This window comes from Oryzias melastigma, linkage group LG7 (assembly GCF_002922805.2).
Source record: "Oryzias melastigma strain HK-1 linkage group LG7, ASM292280v2, whole genome shotgun sequence".
Taxonomy (NCBI): Eukaryota; Metazoa; Chordata; class Actinopteri; order Beloniformes; family Adrianichthyidae; genus Oryzias; species Oryzias melastigma.
In genome coordinates, this window is record NC_050518.1 from 8,827,340 (window position 1) to 8,839,372 (window position 12,033).

The window sequence follows — 12,033 nt, forward strand, 5'->3', positions numbered from 1 at the left end:
GGAGCGTGTGTGTGTGTGTGTGTGTGTGAGGGTGCCGGCTGCCAAATGTTGGCTTGGCTGACTCCATCAAGAAAATATCAAAAGACCCTTTATGAGGTGCTGTAAAGAAGAAAGGGTGTTAAGAGAGCACCACTAGACAGCAGGGGTAATTCCACTTTTTAGAAATCTGCTTTGAGGATACGTGTTTATTCCACCTGCTGCTTTTAATACTCCACTTTTTCTTTAGGGGGGAGGCCATATGAGTTGTGTGTAGGCAGCAGTGTGTGTTACAACACATTGTTTCACGCCCCCATTACGCCTGCCGACTTTGAGCAGGATCCAAAATATTTTTCATAAGTCAACATAATGGTTGCACTCACTGGCGTCTGTCTCTGTTACATGACTTTCTGTTGGCTATGACAGATGGGTGCCAGTTTTTGAAGGTGTGTGTATATAATGTCTGGCCAGTTTGGTGTATGTTACCTACTCCCAGCTTGCCCCCTCTCTCTTTTTTTTTTTCTAAAGGACTTGTTTTTAGTGGTGCCTCCTTACAGAGGTGTCAGTGTGAGCCCAGGTAATAAGCTTTCAGACAGCTGTTGAAAGCCTTGGTTACCACTCATCACCTTTAATAAAAGCACCCCTTGCTCTCTGTGAACTCGCTCAGGAATTTTTCCCATCATGCACTTTTTTCAAGCTGCAAACAAAAACTTTTTTGCTTACTTCATTTTTATAATCGACAGTACCATTCAAAAATGAATAAAGAGATAAAAAAACAGTCATTCTTGTCCTTTAGATTTATAGTATTTCAGATGAGTAGAGTTACTACAGTGTACTTAACAGAACTCGGGAAAAAACGTGAGGAAGGTGAAGCGTCAAGGGACTCTAAAGTAACTACAAAAGCAATGACGGAGATCCTCCGGACAAACTGAAAAAAGGAAGGAAACAAGGCTGCCGTGTGGGGCCTTGCAGCAGAAGACTCAAAGTGATGGCAGGAAGATGTGGGCAGAAGGAAAGTTACATGCACTGGCACTACTGACATGGGTGTGGTACTTTCTTTTCCTCTTTCTTGAAACTCACTTCTTTATGAAGACTTAATGATACACTGATGATCACTTAGCCAGTATCCTATGGTGATGTGGGCTTTGAGATGAGGGCCAGAGATTTTCTCAGCCCCTCTGTTCACCATCCTCTCTGCAATCTGCCGTCCGTCTGCCACTTCTGTCTGCCCACTACCAAGCCCTTTTGTCTTCAGTAAACCCTACACTGATTTTTCTGTCCGACTTCCCCAAAATCTCAAATGTTTTATTGCTTCATAGCTTTTCAAACTTTTTAAAGTCCTCTCTCCGACTACATTTTTTTCTGTTTTGTAAAAGCGTTCTGAGTGGTCTTTTATTTATGATTATGCAGTTTTTAGCTAAAATATTGTCGTTTTTTTTAAGACATATTTTCTGCAGAGCAGTTCGTAATTCACCACTGGGTGGTGGGCGGGGCTGTTGGCACTGAAGTTAGCTCTACTAATTTCCCCTCAAATCTTTGTTTAGACTCTCTCCTGCTAACTTATAGCACTGCACAAGCCCAAGCTAACATTAGCGTAGCAAAAAAACAAACAAACAAACAAAAAAAAACCAGACAAAAAAAGCAGCATCAGAGCTATCTTGTCATAAAGTTTTGAGTGAGATACAAGTTTAGACACGGAAAATAAAGACAGTAATGGATCTATTTGTTTGCAAGTGTATTTATCAGAATTGTAGTGGAGAAAGGAGACTTTGACCCGCCCATGTCAAACCCAAGCTTTTTTAAACCACGGGTTTTCACGGTTTGTGGTGCAGCAACTGACATGGAGGGTCAAAATTAAGTAAAAACCAACTTAATTTGATTAAGGAAATACTCAAGAAACACTGTTTTAATCTTAAATTATTTTATACATCATGAGAAACATGCTAAAAGAACATGTTAAAAACAACAAAAACATGATTTTCATTGGAGTCAGTCTTTTAAGAGTCCTCATGTGTTTACAATACGTTTATATATGTTTACAACTTAAAAGAAAAGAACACAAAACAACCTCTGAGAAAATGCTATTTAGAAAAATACTGATAATAGTAGAGTTTCTGTCTGACTTTTACCATTGCAGAGGGTAATTATATTTCTTCTGTCTCTGTATGATTTTTCTTGAGAAGACAAAAGGGACAAAAACACAGCGCATGCATATTTCGCAATGCAGAAATGCAGCTTTCATCACAAAGGGGCAGCTGTCAGTCGATTCATTTCACAATCCGAGCTTTGTGCACGCAGTGTACACCATTTGTTTTTATTTATACAAATAGCTGAAAGAAAGCAGTTGTACTGGTTAAGTAAAAATTCTCTAGAGTTGCACATGTAACTGGTTTATGTTGCGTACAAGGTCAGCATAAAAATCCAGATGAAAGCAATAACTAAAAGAATCATTTTAAAGTATTTCACTTTTTAACCATTTACAGATGTTTTACCAACACTTTAAAGTATAATTTGAACTGTAGGGAAACTATTTCACTGTTGGTAGTTCTCTTTAAATGGTTGCCTTCTCTATTAATAACCCTAAAGTAATAAAACAGGGAGAAGAGAAAACAGTTTGTTCTCTAAAGTGTATTCACTAATCCGTATTTGGACAGTAGTTGATAATGACAGAAAAATGAGGATATGGAAATGCCTTTGTTCTCTATGCTCATCGACAGCACTCTATTAAGAGCCCCCTCAGACACAAGTGCTCTATACATTTGCTCTCACATTCCAAGACTTTGGATTCAGTGTTCCATGGAAGATTTAATCACACCAACAGCTCACACACACAGAATCTGTTGGCCAATTGTAAAATATTTGCTACACTGCCAGGAAGTCATATGCTGCTCAGTTAAAAAGGGTGTTGCAACACAAAACAGGAGCTGCAAAGTCATGTCTTTGCTCATATACATTACAAACACTCCCCTTTCCACTTGGTCAGACTTAAAGGAGCTTTATTAAATTACTGTTTCTGTGCTTAGAGTGTAGTTTTTTTTCCCCTTCTTCTTCTATATTCCATCTGTTGATCCCTATGGGATACTGAATGACTTGGTTAACTTGACCTAGAATCCAATGCAATTAGCCTAGTTAATGACACCTTTAGGTAAACAGCTATTTCTGTCGTGTACCACAAATAACACAGTATGTGAAGTGTTGGGGGCTCATCGGGAACACGTGTTAAAGTATGAGTGCTCAGGAAAGACCAGCAAAGGATTAGCCAGTATACTGGTCTTTGGCAAGAAACAAACAGTAATGATCTAACTATCCCTTTTTTAACTTTCCTCAACCCCGCTCTCTCCCAAACAACAGCAGCCACTCACCTATGCCACTCCTCTCATCTCATCTGTCCATCATCATCTCCTCGGCCCGGGGCGGCAGATTGTCATGCAAATGAAGCTCCAGGCCATGGAGCGCTGATAAGGAGGGCCTCTCATTTCACAGGGCTTTGTTTTCCAAACAGAGATGAGCTGAGTTGAAGAGACAGGGAAAAGGGGCTCTGGGTGGTAGCCTGAATAGGCCCTCTCACTGTGGCGCCTTAGGGTAAGTGGTGGTGGGGTTTTAGATGGAGCAGGCTGAATGGAGCTCATTCTGGGAGGTAGTTTTCGGGAGTCATGTTCTCTGGCAAGAACCAGGTTCAGTGTGTTGACAGAGCTTGATGCATTCTCAATTGCTGCTGTTTTGATTTTTCTCCAAGATGGACTTTCTCTGTCTTTGCCCCCCTTCAATTATCCATTAAGAGCCAGTTTTGTCCCTCACTTGACGCCGCATATGGTTTGTCCTTTGTAAGGGGTTGTCAGCGCTTGGTCTGGAGCCTCATTTGCTGATGTTATTATTGCATAAACAGTGGTTCACGGCGCGTTCAGAGGGTTTCTGCTCTCCAATTGACCCTGCCGCTTTGTTCAGTGCTGGCCAAGGATATATGATAACTGCTGTAGAAACATTTAGTGGGCGTAAACTTCACTTCTTAGATTGATTTGCACATTTGGCTTTGGGAATGCTCGAAAAAACTAATGGAAAACATATTCGCCTCCAGCAATGTAAGGCTTTCAAAGGAGGTATTTGAATGTGGACTCGAATATAAAAATACATATGAAAACCAGATGTCTTCACCGTTAGCAATAAACGAAAAAATTCTGTCAAGCATTTCTGTTATTATCATGAATGAAGAGGTAGTTTGCCAATCATTGCAGCTGCAGAGACGGAGTGAACTTGGTCTTGAACAAGAAAACAACTGTGCCCACACACCAAACCCCTTTTTTCCCTTTTCTGTTTTTATTATTTTCTTCTAACGCCCCCTGTTTTCTTCTTTTTGAAGTCTCACTTCTCCAGTAAAAAAAAAGGCCAAGCTGGTGGTTCTTTCCTCCGCACTGAGTGGGAGAAAAGGGAGGAGGGATTGACGATTCAGTTCAGACTGGCCCCTCTGTGTTTTTCATTGAAGATGCTGGTGGGGGGAGGTGGGGGCAGTAAAAGTCTGAATTTTAGAGCCTCCCTGTTTTTTTATTTTATGATTGGCTTTTTCTTTTACGGTCTGGGAGATACAGCTGGTGGTGTGAATAGCTGCCCAAGGTGACCGAGTCCCAATAAAGTGCAGGCCAGCCGGGCTGGGGCCTCAAGTCCAGCCATGGGACTGCCTTTATAGGCTGCGTTACGAGCTTAGGCCTCTGTTAAAACCTGGCAGGGCTGCGCTGAGGAATTTAAGGCCAGGAAACAAGAGAAAAGTAGGGTTTGTGTGTCAGTGGGGGGGGTGGCGGGAGTTGGGGGTTGAATTTGAGAGTGACCAAGGGTGAAAGTGTTTGTGTAAGTGTGAGGGTCACATGTGTGGCTTTGAGTTTGTGCAGGCCAGAATGTGTGACCACGGTCTGGTTCTACGTGTTTGCACCATCTAATGTTTCCCAGGGAAACTCTGTACTCTGCACACATGCAGCACAGCTGATACGGGGTCTGCTCTGGAATATAATGAAGTGTAATGTACCATTGCGAGTACGTGACACGAGAATACACCGAACAACAGAGCTGCGTTCCTGTTTGAGAGGTACAAATAGAGATTTACTCTAGCCTAAAGTTCCCCTGTGCTGGACAGGATGTTCATGAGTTTTTTGTCGACATGTGGAATGAGGAGCAGCCAGTTCTGAAGACCACTCTTGGCTCCTGTAATTGTTCTAATAACTATCCTTATCGGACTGCCTGTCAGTCACACGGCTTCTTGCACACTGCAGTGAAAAATCCGTTTTGTCTGTCCTGTCAAACAGTCATTTTTCACTAATTTCTCTCTGTTTAGATAAACATATCATGTCTACAAATGTTCATCTCATTCTTATCTTTTAGGGTGGTAATTAATGTCAGAAAAGTTTTGCTTGAGATTTGTCTTTTGTGTATTTTTAAAGTACTTCTTTTGCAAGGACTTCAACTGTATTGATTTGTCTTACTAGACGTCTTAGAAAGAAACATACTTATGCCGTCATGCTTTATCTGAATGCACTTAGACACATTAACAAGAAACAAGTGCTGGGCTAATAGTGAAATGGGTAATGATAAATTCCATGCTCATGGGGTCTCCTGCCTTCTCCTTTTCCACAGCGGTGGAGACCCAGAGTACCAGCTCAGAGGAGATGGTACCCAGCTCTCCGTCTCCACCTCCTCCACCTCGTGTCTACAAGCCCTGCTTTGTGTGCCAGGACAAGTCCTCAGGGTACCACTATGGGGTTAGCTCCTGCGAGGGCTGCAAGGTGAGAGGAACCTTCCAGAACACTGCGCTCTGGAGCCTTGATCCATCTCCGTAAAACGTCTATTTTTCAGATTGGTTAAAAAGGAAAAGAGCCTCGCAGACAATGAGCACGCTCTTGAATGTCACATCCTTTTCTGATAACTATTTGACACTAACTTTTTCTCTCCGCCTATCCCCTTTTGTTTCGGGCTTCCTGATGCTTTAGGGTTTCTTCCGTCGCAGTATCCAGAAAAACATGGTGTACACTTGCCACAGAGACAAGAACTGTCAGATTAACAAAGTCACACGCAACCGCTGTCAGTACTGCAGGCTGCAGAAGTGCTTCGAGGTCGGCATGTCTAAGGAAGGTGAGTCCTCCATTATTAAAGAGATTAAGACGGCTGCTTGGAAATAAAGGATGTTTATTTACTCTTATCCACACCCAACATGGATTCCATTTTTTTTTTTTGGCAACCTGGTTTTTACATGCCAATACACAACCTGCTTATTATTATGAATCTTTGAATGTTCTGTTGAGGACAGAATCAAGGAGACAGAACCAGAAGATGAGTCTAGCAGGGGTGGTGATCAGGGCAAGACTGGGCACTGTACCAATCATATGACTAATCGCTTCACAAAATGAATCTGACTTCCTGTTTCACCACAAAACCTCCCCCGCCCCCTCCCTCTGGCCAGGAACAGACACTACTTTCATTCATGGAGACAAAGCAAGAGAAAATACCATTTCAAGTTATAGAGAAGAGAATTGCAGCGGGGTCTTTGCTGTCTGCAGGTTCACAGGCCCACCTCCTTTTTTCTCCCTTCTGTATGGCAAAAACCACAGCCTATGTATCCTTTTCCCCTCATGAAGCTTGAAGGACGTGTGTGTACGGGGTGAAATGTTGGTTTGGGATGTGTGTTAAGACCGGGATCACATTGTGCCTCTGCTATTACTGGATATCCTGAAAGGAAGGAAAGTATGGGAGGTGAAAGAGGGAGAGGAGGCAGAGCAGGAGGGAGCTGACTGGCTTGTGTGCATCTGGGGGAAGATGGATTGACAAGTGGGTGATAAAAGGAAGACAGATAGTCCCACGTTCAGCTTGAAACCTTTTTTATTACGGCTTTCGTGATTTGTATCCAATTCTGAGTGGCATACACCATTATGTCTAAAACCTGTACATTTTCTTCATGTAGCAGTACGCAACGATAGAAACAAAAAGAAGAAGGATGTCAAGGAGGAGATGGTGCTTCCTGAGAGCTATGAGCTCAGCGGAGAGCTCGAGGAGTTGGTCAACAAAGTCAGCAAAGCTCACCAGGAAACCTTCCCATCGCTTTGCCAACTTGGAAAATACACAACTGTAAGTCGCTCATGTAAATGTGTAATTTTTATGTTCACTCCGGGAGTGTGTGGCAAACATTCTTGTCACCAAAGACTCCTCAGTTGCATGGAAACATTTCAATTCACCCTAAATTTCACAACATTGTAGTTGTCACTCTAATGCAGCTCGCCACAAAGCCTCCGAATGATTGATGCAACTCGTGAATTGATTTCTTTTGGTTTGAGTGATGAGAAATGCAAATGTGAGAAGTTCTGGTGAACACAGCCCCATGCATGCTTTTTTATGTGAATTCTTTGTGGTGTTTTTAGAACTCCAGCTCAGACCACCGTGTTCAGCTGGATCTGGGACTTTGGGACAAGTTCAGCGAGCTCTCCACCAAATGCATCATTAAGATTGTGGAATTTGCCAAGCGGCTCCCAGGTTTCACCACCCTCACCATCGCTGACCAAATCACTCTACTGAAGTCAGCCTGCCTGGACATACTGGTAAGAAGCTCTTTTTTGTCCTCACAGTTTTCAGGAGAATACAAAAAATATATATGAAGAAAATGGGATTATGTTAAAATGGGGATATGCTGACACCTCCTGGAAAGAAATAGTAGTGCAGGGAAGTCAGATTGACAACATGTGTTAATTTCCTTAATTTTTTTATATATTTTTTTCTCTATAGAAGATATCAATATACTTATTTGACATTATGTTTTGGCAAACCCTTAATCATTTTCTCTTCTGATTGTAGATGTTAAGAATTTGCACACGCTACACCCCAGAACAGGACACCATGACCTTTTCTGATGGCCTGACCCTGAACAGAACTCAGATGCACAATGCAGGCTTTGGACCGCTTACAGACCTGGTGTTTGCCTTCGCCGGCCAGCTTCTCCCCCTGGAGATGGATGACACAGAGACGGGTCTCCTCAGTGCCATCTGTCTAATCTGTGGAGGTACTGCAGCCTGAACTTACTGCTTTAATCAGTCACATTTTTGTTTTCATGTAAAATTCTAATTTAACGTGTAAAATGTGTCTATTATTACTATTCTTGGATGGAATTGTAAACGTTTTCTTCATCCTTCAGACCGTATGGACCTGGAAGAGCCAGAGAAGGTGGATAAGCTACAAGAGCCTCTACTTGAAGCTCTTAAGATCTACGCCCGGCGGCGCCGCCCCAACAAACCCCACATGTTCCCCCGCATGCTGATGAAGATCACAGACCTCAGAGGCATCAGTACTAAAGGTTAGCCTTTTTAGAGAAAAATAAAACAATTGATTCCATTTTCCAATACCTCGTTTCTGGTCGTACTTCGGTTTCCAGTGTTGTGGCATCACCGTATCGGTTTGTCTCTGTTTCAGGTGCGGAGAGAGCCATCACCCTGAAGATGGAGATCCCAGGGCCAATGCCTCCTTTGATAAGAGAGATGCTTGAGAACCCAGAGGCCTTCGAGGACCAAACAGAGTACAACGGGAGCCAGACGCCCCCTCCGCCACCGGAACCCCCAGCGGCACCAAAGCTGGTCGTGAAGCAGGAGGCCGAGGACGAAGATGACAGCTGGGGCACGGAGAATTTCAGCGAGCCCTCTCCGGAAGAGGAGGATGAAGACGACGACGACGACGTGGGAGATGAAGACAGGGACAGGGGCTCGGACAGTGACGGGGAGCCCTGGGGGGTTCTGGATAACTTGGATGGGTCGAGGAAAGGCTTTGTCGGCAGAGCGCAGTGAACAGAGCATTTCATGCACATACTCATGAACAGGTTCTGCTCACATACAGACATGCAGTCATACAACAGACTTCACCCCACCCCAACTTTAAAACAAAAATACTGGCCTTCACTTCCTCTCTCTGTTCTCCTTACTGCACATCACTGTGTTCTCCTCAGCAGAGAGCAGCACAGCCTTAAATGTACAGACACCTTTAACTCAGGCCACATGCTCCAGGACTAGTGACGTGCAGAAGCATGAAGTCAAGGAGAACTCCTGGCATAGCCGTGACATGAAAATTACATAACGTCTCCGCTGGTGGTGTTTCTTTTTAATAAAGTAGGGGAACTGTCCAAACAGACACCAGAACTGAGCAGTTGAGTCCAGTCCAGACCCTACAGTCATCACATTACAACAAAAACACAGGGCAAAACCAAATTGAGTATGCTAATCTTTTGTTTTTGTGTTGTTTTTGAATAATGTTTTTTTTCTGAGTTTATGAATAAGCCCATACATATCTATATACGATTATATTGTCTTTTATGTGTTATTATGGTTCATATATGAATTCTTTAGTTGAGGAACTTTCCTGATAAGATATTCAGAGAGAAAGAAGGGTAAATACAACTGGCTTGGTCTTCCTTATCATCTGCATACGTTTAGTTTGGGGCTTCTCGGAGCACTTTGGCTCTCTGTGGATGATAATCAACCCATAGGACACTTATGTAGGCCCAATCAGTCATTGGGGAACTAGATTTATTTTTCTGCTTTGTTGTTGCTGCAGCTAACTGTCAGCACAGGAAGAAAATTTGTGCCAAAGTTAGGAAAAAAAATGGAGCTTAAGTTAAACTGCCGTCAGGGACTAAAGCTACAGTCAGGAATTGACAGTCTCAAGCACAGTGTGAGCTTACTGTGAACACATTCAGTCGTAGCACATGAGCCGACATGTTTGTACCAGGTTTTAAAGTCTTTTTTTGTTATCAGTTTTTTTTTTTCAGCCCCACCACACTGTTTCATTTGTGTACAGATTTGACAACCCTTTACTTTTTCTTTAGCAAAGTACTCTGCTTACAGCAATTTCCCTCATTTGTTCGCCTAGATTTGGCTCATTTTGAGAGCCATGTTCTGGCATTTGGCGCAAGGTGTCCAAAAGAGTTCAGGGTCAACTGCAAAGTCTTGCGGCCACTAAACAAACGCCAGTGTTTGCTCTGCTAACACAATGCCGCACAGCTGGTCTGAGGCGTTTGTACCGAGTTGCTGTTTGAGATTTTTCTTGCATTTTTAATCAAACATTTTTTCCTTGTGCTGTTCAAAGGACATTGTTATGTCCCACAGATTTGCAAATGTAACCTTGTGCAATGGAGAAAATGTTTACGACTATGTTACTGAACATGCTACTTAAGTCTGAGGTGCAGCTCCTTGTTTTTCTGGACTAAATTTGAGAATAGACTGTTTTAAACCTCATTTACTTTTTTTGTTGTTACCTGAACTGACAAAAGTTTTAGGTTTTAATTTTGATATCCATACAAAATGATCAGTTAATCTAGTTTATTTGATTGTTGCACTTCCTGGTTGCTTGTTAGCCCTTTAACACTGGAGCTCCAGTGTTTATGTTTTTTATTTAATTTAATTAATGTAATTCCAGTAGATTGTGAAGGAGAAAAGCGGCTCGATGAGCCGCTTTTCTCCTTCACAATCTACTGGAATTACATTTATTGTGATAACAGTTGAAAAGTTACAGTATATTAAAGATTTTGTGTTTAAGCACGTTTAAGGGTGTTAAGTGTTAAAGGGTTAAAATCCAAATATAAAGTGAGCGTTTTAGGGAAGAGTTTAGTTTTTCACATTTTGACTTATTTTCTGCTAAATAATTAGATTTGTTTTGGTTATTTCCTTTAAAACCTGGTACAAAGCAAAACAATGTTTATGCACTTTCCCTTTACATAAGTGTAGACTGTGCAGGAATGTCGCCCTGTTCTTTTAAACGAGGCGCATCCTCTTCCTTTAAGATTGGAGTCACCACCTGTGAGCAGATGATCCTGTTAGCGTGCCATCGTCGATCAGCAGAATCAATACAATCAAAGGCAGAGCATCCCCCCACCCCCCATGACGTCTGTAAATAGTTCCGCTCCCAACACAAGGCACAAGCTCCTCACTATGTAGCATCACATGCATTAACACAGTGACTAAAGGCATATGCGAGGAATTCTTACGGAATACATTTTGGAATCGGACTCAGGGCTTTTCAGTAAGGACCAAACCCTAGCTGCTTTTTGGGGCATGCTAGAAACAGGCAATATTTATGCGTGTATTCCTGATTTTGTGTGGATTGTCAAACCCCCCACTGTTTGTACATTAAAAGTCGGAAAAACCTCATGGATGCCAGTCGGACTCCGGAGCGGGAGAGAGAACTGACCTCTCCTGCACTCATGCCAGCATCCATCCAGCAAACCCCCCCCTTCTCCTCCTTTAAAGCCATGATATCCTCTCGTCTTCTTGTGTATAGTCTTTGAAAGAACAGAGGATTGTGTATTCTCACACGTCACGTCGTCGTTGCCAAAATGTTGCAGTGATCAGTCCGCTGCGAATCGGCAGCTGACAAACATACAGAAGTTTTTTCTGTCTTTGAAGCAATATGACCATTCTCTTTGTTATAGTGAGTCTCGTCATCTGAATAAGGGCAGGGCTCCTCATTTTTGTTGTACTTTGACGAGTGCATGTGTGTGTGTGTGTGTGTGTGTCGAAACTTTTTATCATTGTTTTCCAGTTATGGGGTGGATGTCCTGAAAACGGTGCTGTCACACTTGTGATGACCTCCTCCTTCTTTTCTCTGCTGCGCCATGTTGTTAGTGGTGGTGATACTGCCAGAACATTGAGATTATGTTGTTACTTTTTTTTTTTTTTACTGACATGGCCAACATGTTGCCGACCCTCTGTTTATGTCAACTCTTGTCATACAAAGAAAAGCCATATAAACAGTAAGAGGCACAATAAACTACTTTTGTGAGAGAACTGGACTTTTTATTCCCTCGTGTTTCTCAAATCAACAATTATTTTATAGCAGTTTAAAAAGCTGCAGTGATTGACAATTTGATATATTTTTGTGTTTATTATAAAGTTTTGTGTTGTTGTTCACATTTTGGCTGAAAGTTTTACATCGGATCCCTTTTCTGACACAAAACTTTGTTTATCCAGGCTGGGGACCGGCACAGGGAGACCCAAACTCGCATCCCCTGTGGGAGTCTACTTAGGCAGTTGCACCCCCAGGGAAACG

At 42.5% G+C, this 12,033-nt stretch overlaps 1 protein-coding gene across 3 annotated transcripts in view; it reads left to right on the forward strand.

The window, feature by feature from the left end:
• rarga (retinoic acid receptor gamma a) overlaps window positions 1-9,184 on the forward strand; it is a 42,651-nt gene extending 33,467 nt beyond the window's left edge. For all 3 annotated transcript variants that reach the window (XM_024293248.2, XM_024293250.2, XM_024293253.2), the window contains 7 exons: window positions 5,596-5,744; window positions 5,949-6,090; window positions 6,917-7,080; window positions 7,371-7,547; window positions 7,801-8,005; window positions 8,138-8,296; window positions 8,413-9,184. In XM_024293248.2, the coding sequence (XP_024149016.1) occupies window positions 5,596-5,744; window positions 5,949-6,090; window positions 6,917-7,080; window positions 7,371-7,547; window positions 7,801-8,005; window positions 8,138-8,296; window positions 8,413-8,780 (1,364 nt within the window). In that variant the 3' untranslated portion in view covers window positions 8,781-9,184. The remainder of the gene's footprint in view (window positions 1-5,595; window positions 5,745-5,948; window positions 6,091-6,916; window positions 7,081-7,370; window positions 7,548-7,800; window positions 8,006-8,137; window positions 8,297-8,412) is intronic.
• The last annotated feature ends 2,849 nt before the right edge of the window (window positions 9,185-12,033 follow it).